The sequence below is a fragment of the Epinephelus lanceolatus genome, chromosome 23 (genome assembly GCF_041903045.1).
Source record: "Epinephelus lanceolatus isolate andai-2023 chromosome 23, ASM4190304v1, whole genome shotgun sequence".
Taxonomy (NCBI): Eukaryota; Metazoa; Chordata; class Actinopteri; order Perciformes; family Serranidae; genus Epinephelus; species Epinephelus lanceolatus.
Window position 1 is genome coordinate 33,007,546 of NC_135756.1, and position 27,635 is coordinate 33,035,180.

Here is a 27,635-nt window from a genome sequence, read left to right on the forward strand (position 1 = left end):
CAAGAGGGTGAATGTCCATGCGCACACTGGCCACCTGGCACTCAATATGCTGCTGTAGTGGTTTGTTTTCCAGACATGTGAGTATCTTTGAGCAGTGAAAGTTATTATTTATTTCTTTTTACTTGTCGGCAGTGATTTGTTTTCCACAGAGCTCTATGTGCGAGCATTTTACTCGCATTTGCGACTAAAAATAGTTTTGTGCCAGCAAAATAAATCATTCAGCACGCTGTATGAGTACAGATTTCAACCAGCAGCAGAAACAAAAGGCAAATCCTGCTGGTTGCGGGTTGAACGGGGGTCACAGACAGGAATACGGCGGTCAAATAGCCTACGGCAGCGCAAGATAACAGCTTACCGGCAACAGAGAAGTCCGACTCCAGGTCCAGTAGCCTAATTTCCTCTTTCGTTGGTGTCATGACTGCCCAGTAGTACCTGGACAACCGAGCCGTGGCGGCACACAGGTATGTGGCGTGTCAGAGGAGAAACGAGAAACGAGCCGTTCTCTTTGTGGCAGGTAACAGCCCACAAACCTCACCGCACTTTAGGGACTGTTCTTTACTTATGGAGGGACTGTTCTTTACTTGTCAGGGGAGGAGGGTTGATTTTTTTTTTTTTTTTTTATTTTGATCCCCCCTATGTTAATCACTTATTGATGCTGTTTTTGAAGTATGAATAAGTCAATAAGTAATTTATTCCATTTAAATATCATTGATGTATTATACAAAAGTGATTTATCTTTTTATAAATGACAAAAGGCACATCTGCCTCATTTTCGCTGTGGTATCGTGATACTACTCAGAACCGTGATACTTTCACTGGTATCGTACAGTGGGTCCCAATTTTGGTACTGTGACAACACTAGATGTCACAACCATTCCATTCGGAGTTGCGCAGTGAGGCGGCTCGGGTGCCGCTTAAAAAAGTGTTCCCCCACTTTCAGGAGTGGGGGAACACTGCTCTCTCAGAGGCCCAAAGTGTTCCCCTACTTCTATTTTACAAATTAAGCACTGTGAGTGAGTATATGAGTGTATCTGCTCTGCAATATAATTCTATGTTAAAGACTGTAACACTGGGTAGAAGTGGTAAAAGCAGGGATCATTTATCTTTCCACATTAATATTTTCATTTGTAAAAGATTGATTTTCTTAACTGTAAATCACTTCCTGCTTCACATGAAACAATGACTGCCGGGCACGATATGCAGTTTTTAATGTCTGTTACAAAATACTGTGACAAGGTTTATTCACCTGTTTCTTCATAGGTACACAGTGTGTATGAGCACATTAGAGTACAAGTACAGTAAAACTCATTGGTCCCAGTCTTCAGTCAAAGCACTGAACGTTGAGTATGGCTAATAGAAGAGGTAAGTGCTGCCTGGATGAGCACTGAAAGGCTCTTGTGGTGAGTTTCTGATAGATCATTAAAACAGGAAGTCCACAGCTTCAGGCCAGAGGCAGCTCATGATAGGCTGCATACTGTCCAGTCACATGATGGTAGATCTGTACAAATGACAACAAAAGAAAAAACTCTCACTTACATGTAGAAAAGTAAAAAAAAAAATGTGTGTGTGTGTGTGTGTGTGTGTGTGTGTGTGTGTGTGTGTGTGTGAGAGAGAGAGAGAGAGTGTGTGTGTTGAGTCCCCACCTGCCTCTCGATGTCAGCCAACAGGCTGCTGGCTCCCAGGCGGAACAGGAGCGGGCAGAGCCAGTCGTTGCCCAGTTCCTCTTTGATCAGAGTGAGCCACACCAGAGACTCCTGAGCCGTCCGGATGCCCCCTGCTGGCTTAAAGCCCACCTAAGGGAACACATACACCTCTATCAACAGGACACACACCTCACTGAAAGCATGGTTTAAGTTGCTGCTAACTCCTAACAGCTAACTGTTGACCAGAGGCTTCAAGTTCACTTCAAAAACATCAACATTATCGGCCGAGATGAGCCGGGTGCTTCAGAATAAAAGCACCAGTAGTTGTTATTTGATTTATTTCATTATTACAATACTTAACTTTATTATAAAAGTGCATTGTTTAATTTTATCATGTAGTTCTTTATTTAACTTTATTATAACAGTAGTTTGTTTAACTTTACTATGGTACCTTATTTAACCTTATTATAGAAGTATGTTTTTTAACTTTACTGACAGTACGTTATTTAACTTTATTACACAAGCACCTTATTTGACTTAATTATACAGTACATTATTTAACTTTATTATGAAAGTATGTTATTTAGCTTTATAACAGTACGTTATTCAACTTTAATGTAACAATGCATTATTTATTCATTGTAACAATGTTTTCTAACTTTGTAATAACAGTATGTTATTTAACTTTATTATATCAGCAGGTTATTTAACTTTAATGTAACCATACGTTATGTAACTTTATTATAACTGTATGTTATTTAACTTTATTATAACAGCCTGTTATTTAACTTATTTCACTTATTTCATCAATACGTTAATTTTATTTAGAAATTTGATTGTAACAGTGCTGTATAATAGCAGTGTTTTATTACACTTCATGATAACAGTTCTTTATTTAGCGTCATTGTAACAGTAGTCTCTTTAGTAGTTTAGTATCATAATAGCCTACGCAGTAGGCCTAAAAAAATCTTCATATGTATATGTATGCACAAGTCAAGTTTTTGCCAAATGTATAAATGATGTGCAAGCAAAAAAGAAATAAGGTAATCTTTTTTATATAACATGGTAAGGTACACCTCCATGGATGCTTTACAGCATGTGTTCAGCTGGCCTGGCTGTGTTTTACACTACCGGTGTGATCAAACAGTTAACTGTCTAACCATGTGCACAGATTACAGGATCATTAAATCAATTTCAGAGAAAATTGGTGATGATTGACATTTGTGCTTAAATCAGGTTTAATAAGAGCATGTCCATGTTGGGCAAGAATTATCTTGAGTTGCTATGATAAACATTATATACTAAAATAAAATGCACATGACAGAAACACGACAGGCTACTAAAAGGCCTCATTGTCTAATGTGTGACAGTCATCCTGATGTGTCTTTGCATTTGGCTGCTGGTCTACACTATCAACAGATTTCAGATTCTCCTCTTTAATAAAGGAAAAACTAGTGTTGACTCTTTCTGTGTCTGCCAACAAAAAACTCCTTTCATCCACCTCCTGTCATGATAAATGTGTGGAGCAGCGTGCCACTGTCTGCAGTGTGGGGAGCAGAGGGGAGTCGCTCTTGTGTTTGTTGTCACTTATTGTAATAATGAAATAGAAAACACATAAATAAATATAAAAAAACAAGACGAACACTTTTTATTAGGATGTATGTGGCTATATAATGTAGAACATTGTCCAATTCACAGCCTCCATCCAGTAAAAGCTAACTGTGGAAAACACTTTTACATATTTACAGATCATTGGGCCTCATGCAGCAACATACTCTTATATTTCTTTTATATTATCTTTTAATTTTCTGTTGAGAGAAAAATGAGAGAACTTAACTCCAGCTACATTAAACATTCTTGAATCCAAATCTGTTCTTACCCAGGTGTACTTAATGATGTATCCCACTTCATCATAAGTAACCTATTAGCATAGATAACGCCTTCTGAACATTATATGGGCAGGTGTTGTGCCGTGTGCACATGGCCAAGAATTGGAGAGATGTCTCCAAAAAGGCTGTAAGAAGATGTTCAGCAGTAGTGAAATCGATGTACTGTTAAATAAACTTGCTTTTCATTGGAGTGTAAATATTGCTGTTACTGGAAAAATCGAAAATCCAGCAGTGGCATTGCATTTGTGATCCTGTTTTCCCCTTTAAAGGGTTTTTTTGGGGGGAGTTTTTCCTTATCCGCTGTGAGATTCCAAACAACAGAGGGATGTCATATGCTGTAAAGCCCTGAGGCAAATTGTGATTTGTGATATTGGGATTTATAAATAAATTTGATTGACTGACTGACTGACTGACTGACTGTGTATACCTCAGCAGAAGTACTGGAGGAAGTATTCACATACCTCCCTTAAGTACAAGTATGAATATGCCACTGTAAAAATACTATATTGCTATTAAAAGCACCGCACTGAAAATGTTACCTAAGTAAAGTATCAATACAATCAGGAAAATGTATTGAAGTATTAAAAGTAAAAGTACTCAATGCAGAAAAATGTAAAGTAACTATAATAAAATACTTAAAACAAAAAGCTCAAGTTCTTGTCCATGAAATGTTTTTGCATGAAAAAAACAGCAAAAACAGTTGCCAATAGTTTTTCTAATCAAACAACTAATCAGTTCAGCTTGTGTGTTTGTGTATGCTTTGTGTAAAAATCTTAATATATGAAGTAACCAGTGATTTAAGTTATCAAATAATTGTAGTGGAGTAAAAAGTACAATATTCCCATTGAAGACTAATGGACCAGAAGTAGAAAGTGGCATGAGATAAAATACTCAAGTAAAAGTTCCTTAAATTGTACTGCAGTACAGTCGTGAGTAAATGTACTTAGTTACATTTCAGCTCTAGTCAGCAGAGGGATGCACAGTAATTGGGATCAATGCTTTTATATAGTGATATTTCTCTAGCTCACAAATCATTATAATTTAGCTAAAACATATAATAATCTAAAATTGATTATATGATATTTATTCATTTTGTTAATGTTCCTCAAACATTAAACTGTGTTTCCTCCTGGTGGACAAACAATTAGGTGACTGTCATAATAATAATTTAGTTATTATTTCTCTTATCTTGGTGAGAGTGTTCTTGGCCACTCATAAAATGTTCTCTTACCTGAGAAAAGAGAGAAAATAAGAAAACATTGGTGAATCCCAGAAATCAAAATAAGAACCAATAGTGGATACAGACAAAAATAAGGAAAATGCGTTCGTACATCACTAGGGCTGGGTACTGAACAAAACCTGATGTTAAACGGGCCCCAGGGCCAAATCATTAAAGACCGTAGTATTAGTAAGCTCCTATGTCAATGGTTCTGCTATTGGGATTGGAAAAATTCAAAAGACATATTTATTTAGGTTACATAAACATTATCTTGTATATTTTTTTTATCTCATAACTCCATTTCTAATTTGCAATAAGATTAAGACGTTCGTCACTGATTTATTTTGCTATTTAATGCAGAGGAGAGCTCTCTGTGTCGGAGCCTGCTGCATGTGTGAGGGGTGGGGCCAGCTCTGCCACTCTGTGACACACAGACACACACACACACACACACACACACACACACACAGGCCCTTCTCTTAGTGACAAGGGCAGAGAGAGCAAAATTTGTTGATGCCGACACTGCTTGTTGCCACAAGTTCAGCAAATCGTAGTCCACCTGAGGTATGTAACAGTCTATAACAGTACTTTATTCAGGTTTCTGAGGTTTCTACCATTGTTTCCCTTAAAGGGCCAGTGTGTAAAATGGGTTGAAAACAGTGACATCAGTGGTCAAATTCTAGATTGCAGGGCTCACTCACTCACCCCTCCCGTAAATGACGGTGGCCTCGTAGGGACAAAAAGCCTTGCGCACAAGTTTTTCAGGAGTAGGTCTATCTAGCGACGAGGTGAATGTTTATTTAGAAATCTAAGCCATGTTACGATATTGTAATGAATCCCTCACGCGCAGGAGACCAGAGTAGCGTTCGGGAAAAAGGCCAGTTTATTTGAACACTCCAGAAACTCTGGTAACACTCCAGGGGGTAAAAGACTCCGTCCCAAACTCTGACTCTTCTAGCGTAACAGACACACTCAATACACACATACTCATTTAACATACCGAGTGGGGACCCCCCTCCCCTCTCTGCTTCACCAAGCTCCAGCCCACACACTGACTGACAGCGTAGCCGGTAAACAGAGCTCAGCTGTTTATTTAGCCTAGCCATGTCTCCGGATTATAGTAGCTGCAATGGACAACTTTGAACGCGATTTTGAAGAGTTTCTTGTAGCGGACGCAGACCCAGAGCCATACCTGTTTGAGCCGGAGCATACAGATGAGGAACTCCATGTGTTTGATGCTGAGCGGGCGAGAAGAGAGGCTGAATGCACAGAATGGGATTCGGTGCTACTGCTGCCATCGTTGGGGAGATATATCATCAGGAGGAAAAGTGCTGCAGAGAGTGCATCACAAGGAGTGAAGTTGTGTCTTCTTTTCCTCGCAGATGACAGTTCGGGTTCATTCTCTCCTGTTGCGTGGTAAGTGTGGTCCATTCGCAAACTTTATAACTAAAAAAACTTTTCACTACTCTCTATCGACGAACTACTAACACTCTCTGCTGTTTCCTCCTCCTTCTTCCTTCCTTCCGCTGTCTTCGTTGGTTCATTTATACACGCGAAAGGCGTTCTCTGGCTGGCTGGATTGTCCGCTCGGGCTGCCTTACATACATGGCGGTGCAAGATGGCGACCTCTCTAAAGCAAGGCCCTTGCTATATATATGTATGTATAAAAGCATAATTATAAGGCTACTAAAACCTAACGAATTTTATTTTATAGCGATTATACACTTGTATAAACATATTAATGGGTAGAATATTCAGATTCAGATTCAGATTGACAATAAACCATTCCAAATATTACACACTGGCCCTTTAAAAAGGTTTTTTTGGGGGGAGTTTTTTTCTTACAGGCTTATAGGACAGAGGGATGTCGTATGTTGTGAAGCCCTCTGAGGCAAATTGTGATTTGTGATATCGGGCTTTATAAATAAAATTGAAAACTGAAATTCAATTCAGAAGAATGTTAATTTATACACTGTGCTTACATATGGAAAGCATTGTTAACTGTTTAAGTTCTTCTCTCAAAAAAACCCCCAAAAGAACTGGTAAGAGTATGGTTAAAGCACCGGATTCATAAGCAGTATCGGTAAGTGTAGTAGTATCGTTAAAATCTTAACGATACCCAAATTCGGGACCTGAGAGTGTATCTGAGTGAGCATCCTGAAGCCTGGAGCCCAGCCACAGAGCTCAGAGGCCGCCAACAGCACCAATCCGCTGTGATAGTTTTGGCTTCTGGTCTGTTCTCTTTACTACATTATTTTAGAAATTGTATAACTTCTAAATGAGCACAAAAACAAAACTGATAGAAGATTAGCTCTGTGTATGATTAGAAAAAAGCAGAGGGGTAGAACTGCATTTTAGTCTACTCCATCACCCTTGGATACCAGTACCCAACCACAGGTACCAGAAATGTTTCAAATGTTAATAGTACCCAACCCTAAATATTGCTTCCTGCACGAGGCCCTACAGTATGTGAAATGTGTAGACAACAGTGTATACGCTTGTTTTCAGGTTTGTGCAGACTTATAGGGCTCTAGTTTCGCAGACCGGGCAAGGCAGGGGCAAAGTGCACCTGCGCTTCGCCAACTGGGTGTGGCCAGGCGGATTTTGCAAGTTTGGCACACCGTGCGCCTGGCGCAGCTACTCCTCTTTCCCACCTCCGTCCCTCCTACCTGCGCAAGTCGGAAAGAGGGAGGAGAGAAGGCGTGGAGTGGGTTTTACACACATCACACCAATCAAATGCGGAACTGTGAGCAGACCTCCACGGGCTGATGACGCAAAGGTAGCCTGGGAGGAGGTCACCACAACTGTAAATCAATGTTGCGTTTCTCTCGTGCGCGCGCTCTCACAGTCACTCTTGTTTCTTTTCTTTTGACTTTTCTAAGATGACAGATGCTGAATATATACTCCCTATCTGATGCTGTGGCTGTTTGTGGTTGGCTGAGGGGGATGTGAACTCATTAGTTTGCAGCTGTGTTAATTAAATCAGGTTGGGTTTCCATTACGCGTGCCGAATGTGCCATACGGTGCCAATCCCCTTTGATCTGACATCAGATGTGACAGCAGACCTGGTTTCAGCTGGCGAGCTTTTAGCGCACCTTCGGCGAAGCCTTTTGGCACGAAACTGTCACTGCGCCAAGCTGGATCTGTCGACACCTCCCCCTGCTGCGCCGCCACACCCATCTCAGCGCACCTCGGTCTGCCAAACTACCAAACTGAGTGCGCCTCGGGTTGCGCTGCTCGAAACTAGCTCTGCGCGGGGTTCGCCACCCTGCGCGACCCTGCGCTGCGCGGGGAAACTAGAGCCCATAGTGTTGATCTCCACAGACATTGGTGAATCTTTTTTACAAGTTCCTGCCCTTTAAAATCATTTGGCTAATTGTGGCACTGATAAATAAGAAAATTCTGCTTGTAAAGAGGACGACCTCCATGCAGCTGATCTACAGCATAACTTCACAAGAAAATATTTAAACCAACAGCAAAGCAAAAGTAGATACTGTACCTTGTGGCCTGTACACAAGTAGTAGTCACGGATGGCCCTCACCATCACTATGGCAACAGGGTAAGTGGCGTTGACAGACTCTTTTCCTGTGGATGTCTTGATGAAGTCCGAACCTGTCGGGTATAAACAGGTGACATGTAGTCTTCAACACAGAGTGGAGCATGGAGCACGGTCCAGCAGATACTGTCATCATTTATCTACCAGTGTGTTTCTATTCAGCTGCTCCACATTCAGCCCTGTGCAGGAAGATTCAACATAAGATGAGCTGCTAAAGTAGTGAAGCAACATAGTGTAGGTGTGAGGGTGCACAGAGAGGATGGACAGGGCATTACTCTGACAGTCTGGCCTGGCCAGACAAGAACATATGCTGCTGATGATGGTTAACAGAGGGCAGCTGCACACTCATCAATAAAAGCCTTCATTTTTCCTTCCCTTCCTTCACAGCCAATTATGTTTTATCAGCTTTCCTGATAAAAATAGAAGATGAAATGACACTCTTTAATAGATTACCCACAAACTGCGGGCTGCAGGAAAGAAAAAAAAAATCATCCCTTCTGCCTCCCTGGTGTATAATGACGGTTCATTACTGAACAGAACAAGATGAACATTTTCCAGTTCATTAAAGACATGTTCTATGTATTTTTCCAGTCAGGTCTTTCTTTCAGCCTCTCTCCCCTCTTCCTCAAACTGGCATAATCCTTAAGATTCGTTATGGGGAGTCTTAATTACCAGATAATGGATAACGGTTATTAAATGCGGGTGGCGGTAATGAAGCTCTATTCATTTGTGTGGGCAGGGGGATACTAGCGGGGAACAGCAGAGTAAAATAGCCTGCATCAGAGATTAATAGGTGAAATTATCATTCAATTTCAGGAATCTCATACGCAATTCATAGGAACAAGGGGAGATTAAGGAGCGAGTGTGGCGACAAAAGCAATGCATTTTAATAATGATCTCTATCAGAGCCCCTGACAATTTGGTTCTGTAATCGGCTTATTATGTGATGGCTAGTTAAGCATATTGTGTGTGTGTGTGTGTGTGTGTGTGTGTGGGTATTAGAGAGATGGAGAGCTCCACTCATCAGGTTCGCCTTTTCAAAAGGCAAAAGAAAAAGCTAAGCAACAGTGCCACAAGCCGGATGACCACAGGAATTACACCAGGCCTTCAACTTTTTAAAACCTCTTTAGTGCCACATAAAAATCATGTCATCACATGAAATGAAAAAAAAAAAAAAGACTTTCAGTAACTTAAGTTTCAACTTTCAGCGTGGACTGTATTTTCCCATGTTTTTGTGTCTGAGAGAAGAATGGGAACAACAATTTTTGAAATTGCTCCAGTATTGAGCAAGACGCTAAAAAGGCTATAATGGGCTGTAAAAGTGTGGTTTCTGCAACTGACAAGCTCAGATTGTTATTGTAAGTGTCATATAATGTAACATAATGGAAAGGATCCCTACAGTGATAGACCTTTTTGATAAAAACTAAGATCCTTTTTGTTAAGGCAGAAACAGCCCTGAAATTGCTTTTGCCAACCACACCAGACTCCATTTAAATAAACAGTAATTCTAGCATGTATGGAGCCAGTCTATTTTCAATTCAATCAATCAATCAATTTTATTTATAAAGCCCAATATCACAAATCACAATTTGCCTCACAGGGCTTTACAGCATACAACATCCCTCTGTCCTTATGACCCTCGCAGCGGATAAGGAAAAACTCCCCAAAAAAAACCCTTTACCGGGGAAAAAAACCGGTAGAAACCTCAGGAAGAGCAACTGAGGAGGGATCCCTCTTCCAGGACGGACAGACGTGCAATAGATGTCGTACCGAACAGATCAGCATAATAAATTAACAGTAATCCGCATTACAACAACATTATTGAAAGTAATAATATTGTAGTTATAGTTCTGGCTACTGTGGTACAATATGTTGAAAGTATGTATTAATATCTGGCAGTATACATGTGTGACAATAGTCATATGTGTATAATAACAGTAGAAGTATGACTAATGACTAATGATGTCAGTAGCAGCAGGAGGCATCTGGCAGGACCACGGCAGCAGCACAACCACACACGTCACGCTGTCCAGGCACCGCTGCGAATTTTCAGATTTAATTGGGTGAATTAAAGGTTTAATTTAACTAACCAGAGTTGTAATCACTGGAACACTAGAATGATGAGTGTGAGTCTTGTGAGTCTTACTTTGTTTATGCCGACTGTGAATGAAGGGTGTTTTATGATGTTGGACTGACTGTTTATTTTAATGGAGTCTGGTGGGTTTGGCGATAGCAATTTGCGGGCTGTTTCTAGTTAAACAAAAAGCATCTTACGCTTTAACAAAAAGGTCTATCTCTGTAAGGATCCTTTCCATAAAGTTGTCAGACACTCATAATAATTCTAACCCTGTTGGTAGGGCTGGGCAATATGGTTTAAAATAATATCACAATATTTTTAGGCTATATCGCGATAAAGGATATATATCTCGATATTCTGAAATCTTCTCTAAACTACTGTGAACTACTAAAATACAAAAAAATGAACTACAGTTACAATTAAGTTAAATAAAATACTGTTTTAATAAAGTTACATAAAGAAGCTACTAACATACTTAAGCTAAATAAAGTAGTGTTATAACAAAGTTAAATCAAGTACTGTTATAATAAAGTTGAAGTATTGCCACAATTAAATAAATCAAAGCGGAACCACTGGTGCTTTTATTTTGAAGCACCTGCATCACATACAAGTGCTGATGTTTTCGCTGAGAACTTGAAGCCTCTGGGTCAACAGTTAGCTGTGAGCAGATAGCACAAAGTTAAATTGTTGCTGTGTCTTTAAACGTGAGGGTTTCTTTACTGTGAGCTGGAAACAAACTAATGGCTCTCCAGTTCATATATTAATAGTATTGGCAAGTTGCACTGGTGCTCCATGGTCACAAAATATGACTAAATAGTCATGGTCTAAAGCCGTGCAGATACAAAAACACACAATTCGTCTGCTCACACTATTGTTAAACTGTGGAGCCTTCAAATGTGATGATTTATTCACTGTAAGCTGGGAACAAACGTCACTTTGTCACACACTGTCACTCAGGTTACACTGCAGACTGTTTCACAGCTGCCAGCTACAATTTCAAAAACTGTTGTCTGCATCAGTCATGTAGACACAAAAACACGGGAAAATGGGGTCCAGGTTGAAAAATACCAAAGTTACCCTTTTACAGCTGAAACACATGCAGAGTGGCTTCTTCAAGACTGCAGCATCTTTATTCGCAGTGGTGTGATACAGTTCAATGCTCAGAGCCAACGGTAACAAGACTGAAAAGGTGGAGTTATTTGAAAATAGTGAGCTGTGAGGGTTGTCGCTCTATGAGCCATCCCAGCCACTGACTGATGTCATGAACCTCATTACAGTTTAGCACAAGTTTATTTGTGCTATTTCAGTTCACCTCAGGGATCCATCAGCCTGAAGACAAACTAACATTTCCCTCCAGCTGCTGATTGAGGAGCACCATCAGCTGAGAACAAGAACTGTACAGTTTTACACTGTGTCTACAAAGGAGGCGTAGGGTGAGCAGCAGCTGCAGCTTACATCCTCCGTCTGTGTCTACTCAGGATGCGTTCAGGCACAGCTTTGAGTGTAGGTTGCCCGTGTTTTGGCAGCAATCAGAACCCAATTCACAATCACTGTAGTTACACAAGTAAAAGAGAAGAAACTTAAAGTGTAAAATTACACTTCAGGTTGCATTTACACACATATGGTATGATTAAAACGTGAGCCTGTACACAGAACACAGATGACTGGATAATGTCTGATGTGTAGCATCTCATTCACTAATGCCGGCCTTCAACCAAATACCCTGACAAATTTTCAATGTTGCACTAAAATCATGAGAGTTTTATCTTAGTTGTTGCAAGCTCATCCGTTTAGTGTAAGGTGGTCATAAAGCCTGAGCTGTCTTAAGTCAGTCTTTTTCTGATTTTGACAATCCAACAAAATCAAACATGTTTAATATTAGCCTATGTTTTTAGTCTTGGCTCACGCAAACACTGAAGTTCAGTGATGTGAACATTGCAAACAACCAGTTGGTGAGCTCTCTCCAGCACCAAACAGGAAGCAGCAAACCAGGTAGACAGTAAACATGGAGGGGACTCCAGGGTCTCAGTTGTCTCAGACTGTGGAAAAGAAGGAGAAACTGGTGGAGCTGTGGAGGAAACAAGAGTCTGTTTTTCTGATTCCACCAACCAGCACTTATTTTACTGCGAATATAGGGCTGGGTATCACCACTGATTTCCTGAATCGATTAAATTTCTATGGCTGTAGTCGACTGGACGATTATTTGGTCAATACGCTCTCATCCGACCAAATTCTCATTGGTCGAATCATCGCTGTGTTACTTTCATAAGGAGAAAAGTGCTACATCAATAGCTCTAATCTATAATTTCCTGCGGTGGGAGGGACAGCCTAAGTTACCTGTAAAAATGGGGGTGTTTTCAAAACACCCCCTTTGTTTACACAACGTTGAACTCGCCCCCCCTAACGTGCAGCGTCACGGTGACGCAGACCTCCTATCTGCTTCTGTATACTGACACCTTTTCCCTCAGTGGAAATTAAGCTTGTATTTACTTGTATTTCACAGAGAAGAAACAATAAATTGTGAAGACAGTAAAGCCTCCACTAAAATAGCATTTTAAGTCTTGTGTGTGATTTATCCTGGCTTCATATGAGTAAAGCAAATCTCCGCTCGTCGTTAGGCTAATTTATACAGGGTATCTGCAGGTTTCAGTAAGTTAAATTTAAAACTTTTTAAGACCTTTTAATGCCACCTTGAATGGAATTTAAGACCCAAAAAACTGTAAATATGGTTGATGGTTGGGGGATCCCGCTGTACTATAACCAGTGCTTAATTTGTAAAATTAGAAGTGGGGGAACACTTTTTTAAGCGGCACCAGAGCCCCCTCACTGCGCAACTCCGAATGGAATGGTTGTGACATCTAGTGTTGTCACGGTACCAAAATTGGGACCCACGGTACGATACCAGTGAAAGTATCACAGTTGTGATACCACAGCAAAAATGAGGCAGATGTGCCTTTTGTCATTTATAAAAAGATAAATCACTTTTCTATAATACATCAACGATATTTCAGTGGAATAAATTACTTATTGACTTATTCATAGAAAAACAGCATCAATATGTAATTAACATGGGGGGATTGAAATAAAATAAATAAATAAAATAAAAATCAACCAGCCACCCTCCTCCCCTGACAAGTAAAGTACAGTCCCTTCATAAGTTAAGAACAGTCCCTAAAGTGCGGTGAGGTTTGTGGACCGTTACCTGCCACAGAGAGAAATGTGAACGGCAGTCATGACGCCAACAAAAGAGGAAATTAGGCTACTGGACCTGGGATCGGATTTCTCTGTCGCCGCCGGTAAGTTGTTATTTTGCGCCGCAGAGCCGCCGTAGGCTATTTGACCACCGTATTCCTGTCTGTGACCCCCGTTCAACCCACAACCAGCAGGATTCGCCTTTCGTTTCTGCTGCTGGTTGAAATCTGTACTCACACAGCGTGCTGAATGATTTATTTTGCTGGCACAAAACTATTTTTAGTCGCAAATGCGAATAAAATGCTCACACGTAGAGCTCTGTGGAAAACAAATCACTGTCGACAAGTAAAAAGTCATAAATAATAACTTTCACTGCTCAAAGATACTCACATGTCTGGAAAACAAACCACTACAGCAGCATATTGAGTGCCAGGTGGCCAGAGCGCGCCGTTAAGCCCTTTTCACACGGAGCGCCCAAAGCGCAAACCTCCGCCGACGAACCCATTCATTGTGTATGTGCTAACGCCAGCGCGCGCCGTTACTGGACGGCGCATAGACACTCACAGAAAAGTGCCGCGAGAATAAAAAAAAAGAAAAGAAAGAAAGTCAGATTAAATATTCCTTCTGCAACAATTTTAAGACCTTTGAGTAATGAATTTAAGACCAATTTAAGACATTTCTAATGAATTTAAGACATTTTCAGGCCTTACTTTTATATACGTGAATTTAAGACTTTTTAAGACTTTTCAAGGATTCGCGGGTACCCTGTTATACAACGTAAAATGCCACAGCCTTTTGCTAATAACGTTAGCATGTTGTATTTGTTTGGAAAACGTGTTTAGTGTGACAGTTGTTATGTCGGTGAATCTTGTGAATTGTAATGGAGCCAAATTATGTGCCGTTACCTTTGTAAAATGTTGCTGTTGTCCCTGGTTTTATATGAGAAGAGGAAAAGATCACTAGCCACCAGGCTAGTTTATACAATATAAAATGCCATAGACTTGTGCTAATAACGTTAGCATGTTGTAGTGTTTCTGTGTCTGCCAATGCTGCGATTTATAGTGAAGCCAATTTGCGTACTTGTGTTTGAAATGGTCTCTATTAAGCCATGTTTAATGTGTGTTTTGAATCAACTAAACTTAAAGCACTTAACAGAGTCCTCCACCGCCAACTAGTGTTTTGGAGGTGTAACTGCAGAGTGACACAGACACACCACCGCAGAAGTAAAAATGCTCACAACTAATTGCTTAGTTGAAGAGTATGTATGACTTCAGTCGACAAAAAATTTTTTTTGGTTGACTACAGCCCTATCAATTTCGATTCACAAGGTCCCAGTTTGATTCAATTTTCGATTCAATTTGATAATGATTTGATTGGGATATTTACGTTACAACATCAATTTCTGCTAAACCTTGAAAGAGAATTCTCAGACAACTAATACTGTAAATTTTACAAGGCATTATTTAAAAAAAATAATAAATTCATAACAGGATTTATAACAGTTATATTAAAACAGCAAAGTCACAATACAAACGCAATACCTCACTGGAAACAAATCCAAAATGTCTAAAATAAATCATATTCCCGACATCACAATACTGAGTGAAAATTAGAAAGAATTAAGAACACAGACATCAGTCAATATCAGTCCCCCTGTCCTCTCTGCTCCTCCCTCTGCTGCTGAGGAAATTCACTGCCTGCTGGTAAAATTACGGCTGCTAAATTTTAAGACACATGGCAAACTGACATAACCAGGTGTTGTTGTTTTAGCTTGTTAATAACAATTTGCTATTAGCTGGAAAGCGCTGTGTGTTTATAGCGCTGTGTGTCTTGTTTATAACATATTAGTGGTAGTGGATGAGAGACTGTGAACAGAGCAAATTACAATATCACTTTTCTACATGTTTACATGTTGCTAATCAGGTGTATTGATAAGTATTGACCTTTTCTTATGGAGGTTTTATTGCACTCACAGTAACAAGCTTAGCTGTCATCACCTCACGTTATCTTCACCTCTGTCTCCAACGCGGCATCTCTACTCGGTAATTGTGTGTCTGTGTGTGTGCATAAATGTGGACACAGCAGCCCTGATGCACAGACAGCAGGAGAGGCTGATGCAGCATGATAATGAATTACACCCAAACATAAAAACAGTAAGCTAACACTTTCAGGTAAAAGAACCAGTAAAGTCACAGCTTCTCAACAGTACGGTCATTGATAATTTAGCACTGTGGCCCGTTTACTTCCAGCAAGATTAACAAGGTTAAAGCTTCACACATCTGTGGGAAAGAGCATATATTAAAAGATCGGTCTCTGATTTTATGAATTGCTATCGGGTCATTCAAATGCAGATTGATTTGAATCTGATAAATTGATTATTTTAACCCAGCCCTAGAGAAGTCTTAATCTTTGAAACTGTTTGCCTCCCATTCCCACATTCTCCTCCTACTACAATAGCGCCGCTAACCAACGGAGGCAGGTAGTGAGTTGAGGCTACAAAATCCAAAATGTCAAGTTTTTCCACAAATACATTTTACGTTTATGGATTATATTGATGCTGTATTGGAAAAAAATACTGTCAACATATGACGCCTTTTATCTTGTATTTGTAGAGTCTTGTGTTGTATTGTTAATATGTCATATTTCTTAAAGTGAGTTTTGGTGTAATAGTCTTTGCAGAATCTTGTAGTGTGTGACTAAAAACTCACATCGTCTTTCAATGTGAGTCTTCTAGTCTATGGTAGGCATAAATAGCTTTTAAATTCTTATTTTGTGCACATATATATAACAAGCCTGAATATGAAATTTGTTAAGATTATACACATATACAAATATATTTCATAAAGGCAGCAGAAGATGTGTTCTGTTATTTACATTTGTATGACAGGAGCTACTGCTGCAGTGGTATAGGTCTTTACTGCCAGTTTACTGCCGTGAAACTAGAGGTTTTCCAGCAGACCACTCAGCAATAGGACCCAGTAAAGTATTTCCAACCGACCTATCAGAGAACATTTGGCATTATTGGTTTCATTTAAAGACTTGAACTTACGTAAGATAAATTCAGAACTGTTGGGACTTGTCAGGACTTGCAGACACCCTGCTGTTACCCAGAGGTACAGTCACAGCAGGTGTTCTCCAGCCTCTCTCTGCTCTCCTCACTCCCTCATTCTACAGTTAACACACACATTCAGGTGCCACTCGCACATCTGCAGCATGTCACCATGAGATGGCTCACAGCCACACACACCAGACCAATGTGTGACTGGCCTTGTTATTAGGGTCTGGGCAGCTAAGCTGCCAGGACACTATTGTAATCCTAGGTATTCTTCTTCTTTCTTCTTCCGAGGAAATCAGACTTCCCATGGGTGAAAACTCACCAAACTTTGCACAAAGGTCCAGTCTCATGCCAGATATCCTCAGCTGTAAACTCAAGCCAATAGTCCTGATGGTGGCGCTACAGCAAGCGTCTAAAGTCCAAAACTTTGAAAATTCATAACAAATCAACCATACGTGCTACAACTTCACAACTTTCATCAAACTGTAGCCCCAATACTGAAGAAACTTTTGTACACTTAAACCTATTAAAAATTATGAAGTTCATCACTCTGTTTTTTTCAAAAACTGTAAAACTTCTTAAACCTATCTCCTCCCAAAATTTTTGCTCAATTGACACCAAACTTGCTACAGAGCATCTTCAGACTGTCCTACAAAAACTGTGTGTCTCAGATTTTTGATTTATCAGAAATTGAGCCTACAGTGCATCAAAATGTTTGACTGTAAACGGTACTTTAAACATATACATGCACATTCTTGCTAAATAAATCTTCAATGTTCATGAAAAAAATGACAAAATTCTAAAGTCATGGTAGATGATGTGTGGCAAATTTCAGAATTTTATCTCAAAAACTGAATTTTTGACAGCATTTCGAATTTTGCTCTAATGTGAACAATTGGAGTCAATGTAAAAATGGCAATTTAAATTTTTCACTTATGGAGCAAATCAATCATTGTTACAAACAAATTACCAACATCTCCATGCTGTCTAGATGTAATATGTGTATTTTGAGATTTTTGTCTTAATAACTGAATTTTTTACAGTGGTTTGAAATCTGCTGTTCCATGCACGGATGGCTGCTTTCCTACACAACAGTGAATGGCTTACTCAATTTGTGACGCCACTGTTGAGTTGCTACTTGCCAATTAGCTCAGAGTGGTAGATGACCGTCTTAGGTTCCAGAGGTTGCTCAGAATTGCCTAAAAATGCCCGGACCCGACCCATCGCTGCGCAGCAGCTATAATTATTACTATTTTTTCTATAAATATTTATTGTTGCATCAAAATATCTCTACACAGCGCACCAACAAATAATCTGTATTTCACACAGACATCTTACTCTTGTAAGAGAGGATGAGCCTATTTCCCAAAGTCTTGACTTAACATTCACTGAAGAATGCCAAATGTTTCTTTAACTGAACATTTTCTTTCAAGAGACACACTGTCACAATGACAGACACTGAAAGCTGTCAGAACAGGGTGCTGACTTACCAGCCATCATGGCCACCAGGCTGGCCTTGTAGACGTTGGTGAAGGTGCCTAGCTCTCCAATAGCCAGGATGGTCTTCATGTGGGCGTCTCCGCAGGCCTCCCGAAACTGACGGATCTCATCATACATGGCTGTAGGGGGAGAGAGGAAACACTTACTAAACATGCTTTATCCACATCAACAAAAGGTTACCCCATCAGCAAAAGTCAAAACACAGGACTAAACCTGCTATAATTCCTAAAATGATTGTCAAGTGTTTCAATACACAGAATACAAAAAATTTTTTTAGTTGTGATCAGTTGAGAAATACAAAAAAAAAGTAAAGTGGAGATTAGTTTTTATTCTATAATTTCACCTAGAGCTACACAATACACTGTACACTGCACTACATATTTGGTTAAAAATCACAAAACTTAAAAAAATATATTTTTTCTTTTAAGTGAGAGAAATTGTTTTCATGTTTTTATGTTTGAAGCTATCTGGGAGAAAACGATTCACTTTTACAGCTCAAACCTTTTCACAGTCTGATCTTGACAATTCTCTTGACCTTGGAAACGGCAGCTGCCAACAGGATCTCTACTTAAGGTCCACCACTATCTTGTGTTTATTTCATCTGCTGATGAAGACCATATGGTGTGATCGAAAACTCTAAGGACTAATGTAAGGACTTTCAAGTCCTTTTTTCAAGCATTATTTTGTCATTTTCAAGGACTTTACTCAAAACAATTAATTAATTTTCAAATAGAATTTTTATCAAACAGAAATAAATAACGTGATCAATGCTCATATTTTGAGTGAAGAGTTGCTTGTCACACTATTTTTTTTAAATCACAATCTGACTGCCTGCACGTGACAGGAAGACAGGGAGAGACCCCGTCACGCCTACCTGACAATTGTCAACTTGTTACCGTGCATAAGAATAAAAAATAAAAGACTGAATTACTGCCCGGCCGTTGTATGCCTCTGCGCACCAGTCAAATTTCTCTACAGTTTATATCCATGTCTGTGAAAACATGGATGCTTCACACACATCTTCCCCCCGACAGCACAGAAGACCTACACAATCAGCACAGTTTCAAGGTGGGCACCCAAGATTCATGTCACCAATTCAGTATCTGACCAAATGTCTCCCCTTCTGTTCCTGAGATATGACATTAAATATTGGCCAGAAAAGCGTTTTATGCAGGACATAATGTTGTCACAGTGAATCTGACCTTTGGCCTGTTGGATATAAAATGTCATCACTTCATTGTTTTACCCTATTAGACATTTGTGTGAGATTTTGTTATAACAACTGTATGTATTCTTAAATTACGGCCAAAAACATGTTTTGTAAGGTCACACTGGCCTTGACCTTTGACAATAAAATTCTAATCAGTTTATTGTTAAGTCCAAGTAAACATTTATGCCAAATTTGAAGAAATGCCCTTAAGGTGTTCTTGAAGTATCACACTCACGAGAATGTGGCTGAGGCAAGGTCACAGTGACCTTGACCATAAAAATGTTATCATTTCATCACTGAGTACAGGTGGATGTTTGTGCTAAATTTGAAGAACTTCCCTCAAGGTGTTCATGAGATATTGTGTTTACAAGAATTAGACAGACAAGGTCACAGTGACCTTGACCCTCGACCACCAACCTCTCAACAATTCATTGTTGAGTCCAAGTGAACTTTCTTGCCAAAGTTTAAGAAACTTCCTCAAGGTGTTCTTGAGATATCATGGTCATGAGAATAAGGTTGAGGCAAGGTCACAGTGACCTTGACCTTTGACCACCAAAATCAAAATCAGTTCATTGTTGCTACCAAGTGGATGTTTGTGCCAAATTTGAATAAATTACCTCAAGGGGTTCATGAGATATCGCATTCACCAGAATGGGACCGATGGACAACAGACAACCCTAAAACATAGCAGTACCTCAGCCCATAGAGACTTGGCTTGGGAACCGGGGGGTCGCCAGTTCAAGTCCCTGTGCGGACCAAGTATAGACTGTGGACTGGTGGAGAGGTGTCAGTCCATGCTCCTGCCTTTGAGCAAGGTACTGAGCCCCCACCTGCTCTGGGTAGCTGCCCATGTGCAGCTTCCTCACTCTGACATCTCTCCATTTAATACATGTGCATAGGTCCTGTTGGTGCATGTGTTTGTTTTGGGCCTCTGTGTATGTAACATAATTAAAAACAGAGTAAAAAAATTGAATTTTCCCTCAGGGATTGACAAAGTATGTTGTCTTCTTCTTTGAATTTCTAGGACTTTTTAAGCACTTTGTTAAAAAATGGGGCGACTTCCAAAGTATTTCAGTACTTCATTTTTTTTCCTCCTAATTCAATTATTTCAAGCACTACAAGAACCTTGTGCCAACCCTGTCGAGTGTATATCGCTTTGTTAACTACCATTTATAAGGTCAAGCATGAATAGACACAGTCAAGCTAAACTTTAAACTTTTATCCACCATGTACAAAAAGTCAATAGTTTGAACATCCACAGTTCCATGACAACTGGGCAACGCCATCTGCTGATGAGGACTGTGTGATACAATTAGAAGCCACAAGAAAAGCAGTGAATGGACCTTGAACAAAAATGAATTTGTCAGTTTTCACTGTCCTCTGTAATGATGGACCATTCATATGAAAAGACAGAAATTCCAACAGCAAAGCACAGACGGAAATAAATCAAAAGTAAGTTTTGAATTTAAAACAGATGGATTCGAGAGGACCTTCATTGTGGACCTTTCTCACCATGGAATCACAGCGTACCTTCCCACTTTCCTGTGAGGGCAAGTGTCCTGTTGATAACGATGTCGATCTCAGTGGCACCATCAGCCACTGCCAAGCGGACTTCCTGCAGGCGGGTCTCCAATGGTGTCTGGCCTGCTGGGAAACCAGTGGCCACTGGAAAAAGAGGGACAATACAAGTCTTGTTCTTTCTCTACAGGTACACTCCACACACACAGTCATACAGTACTGAGCTCACCATTCATGTCAAACAGTTACTCTCAGGGTAACTCAGTTTCAGGTGACTCACCTGAAGCAACAGGAAGGCTGGAGTTGGCTGCTTTTAGTGTTTTGACGGCATCGGCCACACGAGATGGATACACGCACACTGCTGCTGTTGTCACTCCTGACGCACACAACACAATACAGGAAGCAAAGCAGTGAAGAGGAAACAAGGTGATAAACTGGTCTGTGTCGCCCTCTGCAGGTTGAATTAAGTCTAAACATACAGTCAAACATGCTGATCAGACTCCAGAGCTGCTGAAGGTCAAAGTTTACTGTTAATCTTCATTGTCACATCTAAATAAGTTTGATTAACCATGAAAAACCACAACATGTGTGATCATCTGACAGGTAACTGATCGTCTAAAGGCTCGTGTTTCCTGAGCTGCCTGCCTTCACTTTAGTGATGTCACCACATTCCCAGAGCTTTTAACACGGTGAGTCCAGTGTTATTATTACTGATAGAAGTGGTTGGACAAGGCTGTAAAAATAAGACTCAAATAAACCTGTATTATGCCTTTGTGTTTTATGTACAGCTGAAACAGTCCGTCAGTTTATCAGAAGATTACATGGCAATCTTTTTGATAATTGATCAATTGTTAGTTTAATTTCTAAACTATTTTTATGCTTTCCTTTGTTTAAAATTCTAGTAAACCAAATATATTTGAATAGATATGAATTAGGTTTTGAACTGATGGTGGAATAAAATGTGGCATTTTGGAGGAAAGTGGGATCAGCATCTGAGTATCTCCCACACCAAAATATTTACTGATTAATCAAAAAAAAAAAAACAAAAAAAAAAAAACAACAACAACAATTAGATGATTAATCAATAATAAACAGTATGTTTGTAGTGAAATAAGGATCAGCTGATATGGTTTTCAGAGCCAGTTCCAATTACAGGGCATATGCAGGAATCCTGAGGTTAATTTCAATACCTTTTTAAGACTTTTTTAAGACCTTCCAAAAAAACCTTAAGACCTCATCGCCACTTCAAGCTGTCGTTAGCAGCAACGCATCTTTAACTTACTAAACAGTTGTAGTTTGCAATTAAATCTATGGAGCACAAACATACAACAAAACTCAGATAAGTTGAGAAAGATTTTTTATTGTCTTTTGCTCCTCTGTTTGGCGCCTGGACGTGTGCCGTTGCGTGATGACGCACAGGTACGCGCACGGCCCTGAGTGGCAGTCCAAGTGTGCCTAGCTACACATCGTTGTTTGACATAGTCGCGAGGAGGAAAATAAATTATACATTCATGGATACTTTTTTTCAAAGCTTGAATGCCAAGAAAATTTAATACTTCATAAAATCACGATTAAGACTTTTTAATACATTTTAAGGGCCTTAATTTTCCGACGTTTTATTTATCAACTTTTAATACTTTTTAAGACCCTGCGGACACCCTGGATTATTAGTAATAAAGGAGACCGATAACTGATTATAGTTAAACTACATTTGCAGTAAAAATGAAAATCTTAGTGTTGAAATTGCAAATAACAAAAATTTCCAGAGATATACTGATTTTAAGGGATACCGTGATATAGTTGACAAGTTGACAATTATACCATGTACATTGGCTTATCTACCATATTCAAAAGAACTGCAACTGGCTGTTACAACTCCTGTTTACTTTAGTTATTTTCAAAGGGGAGACTTTTTACACATACTTCCATTAACAAAACAGTTTCAAGTTTCAATCACAGTAATAAAACATTTGTTCAACCAACATGAAACCCTTCTGTTTTCATTCCTTTAAGGGTCATTCTGACTGATAATACTATAGATTCTGTAATACCGTGATATCGTAAAACCAGGATATTTTCTGAGATGGTTATCGTATCATGAAAATCTCATACTGGTGCAACCCTAATGCCTTTAAACATATATTAAATTAAATAGCGCAAAGAGAAGTTTTCAACATTATTTAAAAGAAAAAATCCTTGCTCTTTCACCATCTTTGCATGTATGGCAGCCTGCCTTTCCTGGTGCTGGTTCGTGTAATACTCCAATAAGCCTAGTGCACATTAGGACCTTTGATTTAGTGCATCCATATCAACTGTACCTTTTTGTTTTTAATGTTATTATTACTTGACGCTTTGGCAATATCAGCTTTGTTACACTCATGCCAATAAAGCACCTTGAATTGAAATTTGAAATTGAATTGAGAGGGAGAAGTAAGAGTATGGACTGAAGTTTTGACGTAATACAAAATCTTTCTGTGTAACTGTATAATTATCTGGTTTATTAGTGAAGTTAATGGAATAGGGCCCCCAACAGGTTAAATAAGCATTGGCAGGTCTGCATTGGCAGTCTGGTGTATGAAATGTCTGCAATGTCAGTGATCAAGTGTTTGAAAAACTTGTCACATCTCCTGCCCGCGTCCAGGCTCAGTCTTAGGTCACATTTATACTTTCTTTACATATGTAAATAGATATGTCAGTTTCAATTGAAGTAAACGTCACTGCCCTCATAATTCCATGCGTTATTAATGACAGCATAGATACAGCCAGTAGATGGCATGAGAAGGTGGAGTCAAAGTTTCACACAACAACAAACGAGGCGCAGGGGAGGAGGTCATAATATTGCACCTTTAAACTGAGGCATCGTTGTAGACAGTGGTGGTCTGTGAGGCCATTAAATACACCATGACGTGGACAGGGAATTCTTTTCACTACATTAGCGAGTCATTCCATTCCGCTATTATTTACAGATATTTGTTGTCTCCTACAGTCGTCTCACGCTTTAACTACGCTAGTGAACATAGAACACGAACAGAAGGCTCAGGCTGTCTCTGTCTCCGTATCTAATGTTGATGGCTGCTTTGTCAGTAGACCTATACGATATGACATGCCAGGTAACCTCCTGTGGCAGTTTTGGACGTTCAGGGACAGTGTATCACATTTACGCTTGTTACATGCATTGTGTCTTTTCAAAAACACTTCCCTTTTTACAGGAAATATCCAGTTTCTGCTTGTTAAATTCATACAGTCTTTTTCTCAATAAGCTTACAATGTAGGTAAAAACATATTGTTTTTAGGTTTACTTCCTGAGAGTGGTGACAACAGACAGACTTCCGATAAATTTAAGAATTCTGAACATCGCAGCCAATCATCAGCCTTAGAGTAGAGTGAACCCTGGTCTATATGTGGTGTGTCTCGCAGCAGACCTTTGTTGTGCATATCCATCTCTTTGAGCAGGTCGTAACGGACCGGCTGGATGGCTTTCAGACACAGCCGATGGACATTGGACGGTGTATCATCTCCAGCAAGAGTTGTCAGGTCGATACATGTGACAGCCTTCAGCAGCCAGGCAGCCTGCAGGACAAACACACAGACATGGCACCAAACATCACAGAAAATACTTTTACACTGTCTGCATCTTCAGAGCTCAATCTCATTATGGACAGTTGTGTGACATTGGTTTTCTTCAACTATCTGTAGAGTTGGGTGCTTAAATAACATACATGGTGAGACAATATCAAATGATAAAGCATTAGAGATTTTGTCTCTATCCATGAGGGAAAGAGTTTATTACCTGCCACTGCTTCTTGGGGGTCTTCAGTCCTTGGATGTGCTGAGCTCTCTTCAGGATGGCCTGTGTATTCACCCTCACTTTTGATATCCGCTCAAGGTCTGACGTCCATGAACAGGGAACGTAGAAGAAATAAAATGAGTCACTGTTTTACATTAAACTATTTTTGCCCTTTTTTTCACATTTATGACGCTCTAGAACTTTCCACTGACTCATTACAATTACTAAACTACTTTATAGTAAGCACCCTTTTAAAACAGCTGTCCAACATTATGGAAAATGTAGTGCAATGAGAAAATTTTATTATTTTTACTTTGGTGCATCTGATACAGACACACCCACAGTGTGTTTGGCCTAACCTAGTACAAATATACAACGCTTGACATGTAAATGAAAGAGTTTAGGAGCAGTTGGAACTTGAGTTCAGTTTTGCTTCCAGTCTGTGCTAAGCTAATCTAAGGGACTGTTCATTATTTATGAGTGGGGAGTGGGTGCTGCAGAAAGGGGAAGGAATGTTACATAATTTTTTAAGCACTAGGAAGGGTCTTATATTTTTTTTATTGTGGCTTAGGGGAGTGGCATACAACTTTAAAAGCCGATTTTTAAAGAAACCAACCAGCAGGCAGATTTGTAAGGCATGTTTTCTTTTAAAATCGCCAAAATTACAACATTTATCTTAGCCCAGTAGGGACGGGTACCAAAACCTGGTATTAAATGAGCCCCAGGGCTAAATTATCAAAGTTCGTAGTTTTGATAAGCTCTGACGTAATCGGTTCTTTTATCAATACTTTTAAACATTTTGGTTTAATTCATTATCATCCTGCAGCCTCTCACCTGTTCTCTCTGCGGGGGCTGACCTTCTCCACATACACACACAAAAACACACACAGACACACATGAACACACACACAGACACACACACAGACACACACACACACACAGGACAGGAGTAAAGTCAGTGAACAGAAGAGAGGCCTTGATGGAGACAAAGTGAAGATAACTCAAAAATGTATTCGGGTTAATGACAACTATGCTTGTTACTGCAAGTGCTGTTAAACCTTTGTGAGTAAAAAGCAATACTTTATCAATACACATATTCAGCAAGCATAAACATTTAAACATGTAGACATAGATAATTTAATATGCTCTGCCAGTAGTCTCTCACCCACCGACACTAACATTATGTCTCACACAAGGACAGCACATTAGGTTGGCTAATAGTGAATTATTACAAATAAGCTAAAAAGAGCTGTCTGTATGGAGTCTAACAGTTTAGCTTAGTTTGCTACGTAGATTAAAACTGGGCAAATGCTTTTAATCTAAGCTCCTAGCTGTTGAATTATATATTTTCTAAAAGGCAATTATTTAGTAATGTAAAAGAACCGATAAGAGTATCAATAAAGTGCCATATTGATAAGGAGTATCGACGGGAGTAGCAGTATCAATAAAATCTTAACGATACTCATCCCTAATAGCCATTATATGGGGCAAACGCATCCATCGGAAAAAAACTAAATCTGAGTTTAAAATAGTGATAGTTCATCAAAATCACTATAATCAACATATCTTATTTAAAGTTTTGTCAAAAATAAACCACTTGTACTAACTAAGAATGAAAAACCAAGGCTATTTTTTGACTCCAGGATTTCATCTTCAACTTTTATTTTTCGAACAAGGAAGGGTAAGTTTTTAAAATATATGCATTTTCTGCCAGTCACCCAGGAAGGCTCAAGGAAAAAAATTGTTAAGAAAAGAAGAAAACAAAAGTCACACCTCTGCCAACCCCTCCTCTAATAAGTACAGAACAGTCCCTAATAATGATCCAGACATATCTCTCTGGTGGACACACAAACACGAATTACGTTGAATTTCTCATGTGACTCTGGGTTACTCAAAGGCAAACAGGATTTTGAAGTTAAATAAGCGTAAAGACAAGCCGGACTGAAGTACAGGAGGGTTTTTGGTCAGCTGAGCAGGAAGAGCTAGGCTGTCAGGAGTTCTTAATTACAACGCTACTGGCAGCACTGTAGTCACAGCAGCCATATCACACAATACTGAACAGCAGTTTATGTTGTCTCAATGTATGTTATAGAAGGAAAAAGAGAACTTAACAAGTGAAATCGATATAAATGATTTGTAACTTCCACTTTCTACTGACGACGTGTCTTTGTTACAGTAACTTACGTGTGTTACAATATGTTTGTTACAGTGAGTTACACAGTAACATTTCCATGTTCAGCAGGTCACTTACCTCCACAGTGTTACTTATTAAGCTGCCAGGAGCTAAAGCTGAAGCTAATTTTCTTGACTGCTCTGATTTTGATAAAACGGTACATTTCTACAAAGCAGGGCAAGGTTTTATTTATTTTATGAATTATCAATTTAACGTTAAATAATGCTAGTAAAATGAAAAGTTAGACACTGTAAAAAGTAGACGAGCACATGTGTGTTCATAAGTACCTGACATTATTACAGCTAACTAACGTTAACGCTACAATTTAGCGGGGCTAGATTTAGCTTTCAGCCTCTACTCACCGAGCTCCATCCCCGGGTTTCTGTCCGACATGTCGATGGACAGCTAATATTTATTCAAGTGCAGATATTGAAAGAGACAGCAGAAGCCAGCTTTAGCCGAAGTGACCTGTCAGTACTCCACTTCCTGTCTACAGCGAAGACCTTTGGCGTGTACAGGAAGGGGAATCCCTCCGCAATAAAACACAATCAAAAAAAAATGCTCGAGTTTACTACTTCCGGGATACCTTGTGTTGTATTCAGTCATTCTCATTTCTAAAAAAAAAAAAAAAAAGAAAAAACATAAGTAGCCTTTGAATAAGACTATACATAAATAGTATAAATAAGACTATACTGGTAGGAACTGCTTTACCTTACTGTGCCAGACACAGGGCCATAAATATAGACCGTGCAGGCAGTGTGATTGCACTGGGATCTGTGATGTGGAGGGGCTCATCGAGAGTGTGGGACCTCCAGG

The 27,635-nt window shown here is 39.5% G+C and overlaps 1 protein-coding gene across 1 annotated transcript; it reads right to left on the bottom strand.

Annotated features, from left to right (window-relative positions):
• Positions 1-1,191: 1,191 nt before the first annotated feature.
• Positions 1,192-27,340, bottom strand: dera (deoxyribose-phosphate aldolase (putative)). Its single transcript, XM_033615276.2, has 9 exons — positions 27,182-27,340; positions 24,650-24,747; positions 24,282-24,429; positions 21,140-21,235; positions 20,872-21,006; positions 18,122-18,250; positions 8,251-8,363; positions 1,644-1,793; positions 1,192-1,498 (listed from the first exon to the last, which is right to left on the bottom strand). The coding sequence occupies exons 1-9, from the start codon at positions 27,210-27,212 to the stop codon at positions 1,442-1,444; spliced, it is 957 nt and encodes a 318-aa protein (XP_033471167.1). The 5' UTR covers positions 27,213-27,340; the 3' UTR covers positions 1,192-1,441.
• Between the last annotated feature and the right edge of the window lie 295 nt (positions 27,341-27,635).

What these genes read in the sequence shown, in the direction of transcription:
- dera (XM_033615276.2), bottom strand. Translation starts at nt 27,212, where the DNA reads ATGTCGGACAGAAACCCGGGGATGGAGCTCG. An exon ending in GATGGATATGCACAACAAAG is followed by an intron (nt 21,236 to 24,281) that starts GTCTGCTGCGAG and finishes TGTGTGCGTCAG; the next exon opens with GAGTGACAACAGCAGCAGTG. An exon ending in ACTTGTGTACAGGCCACAAG is followed by an intron (nt 1,794 to 8,250) that starts GTACAGTATCTA and finishes GTGTTCCCTTAG; the next exon opens with GTGGGCTTTAAGCCAGCAGG.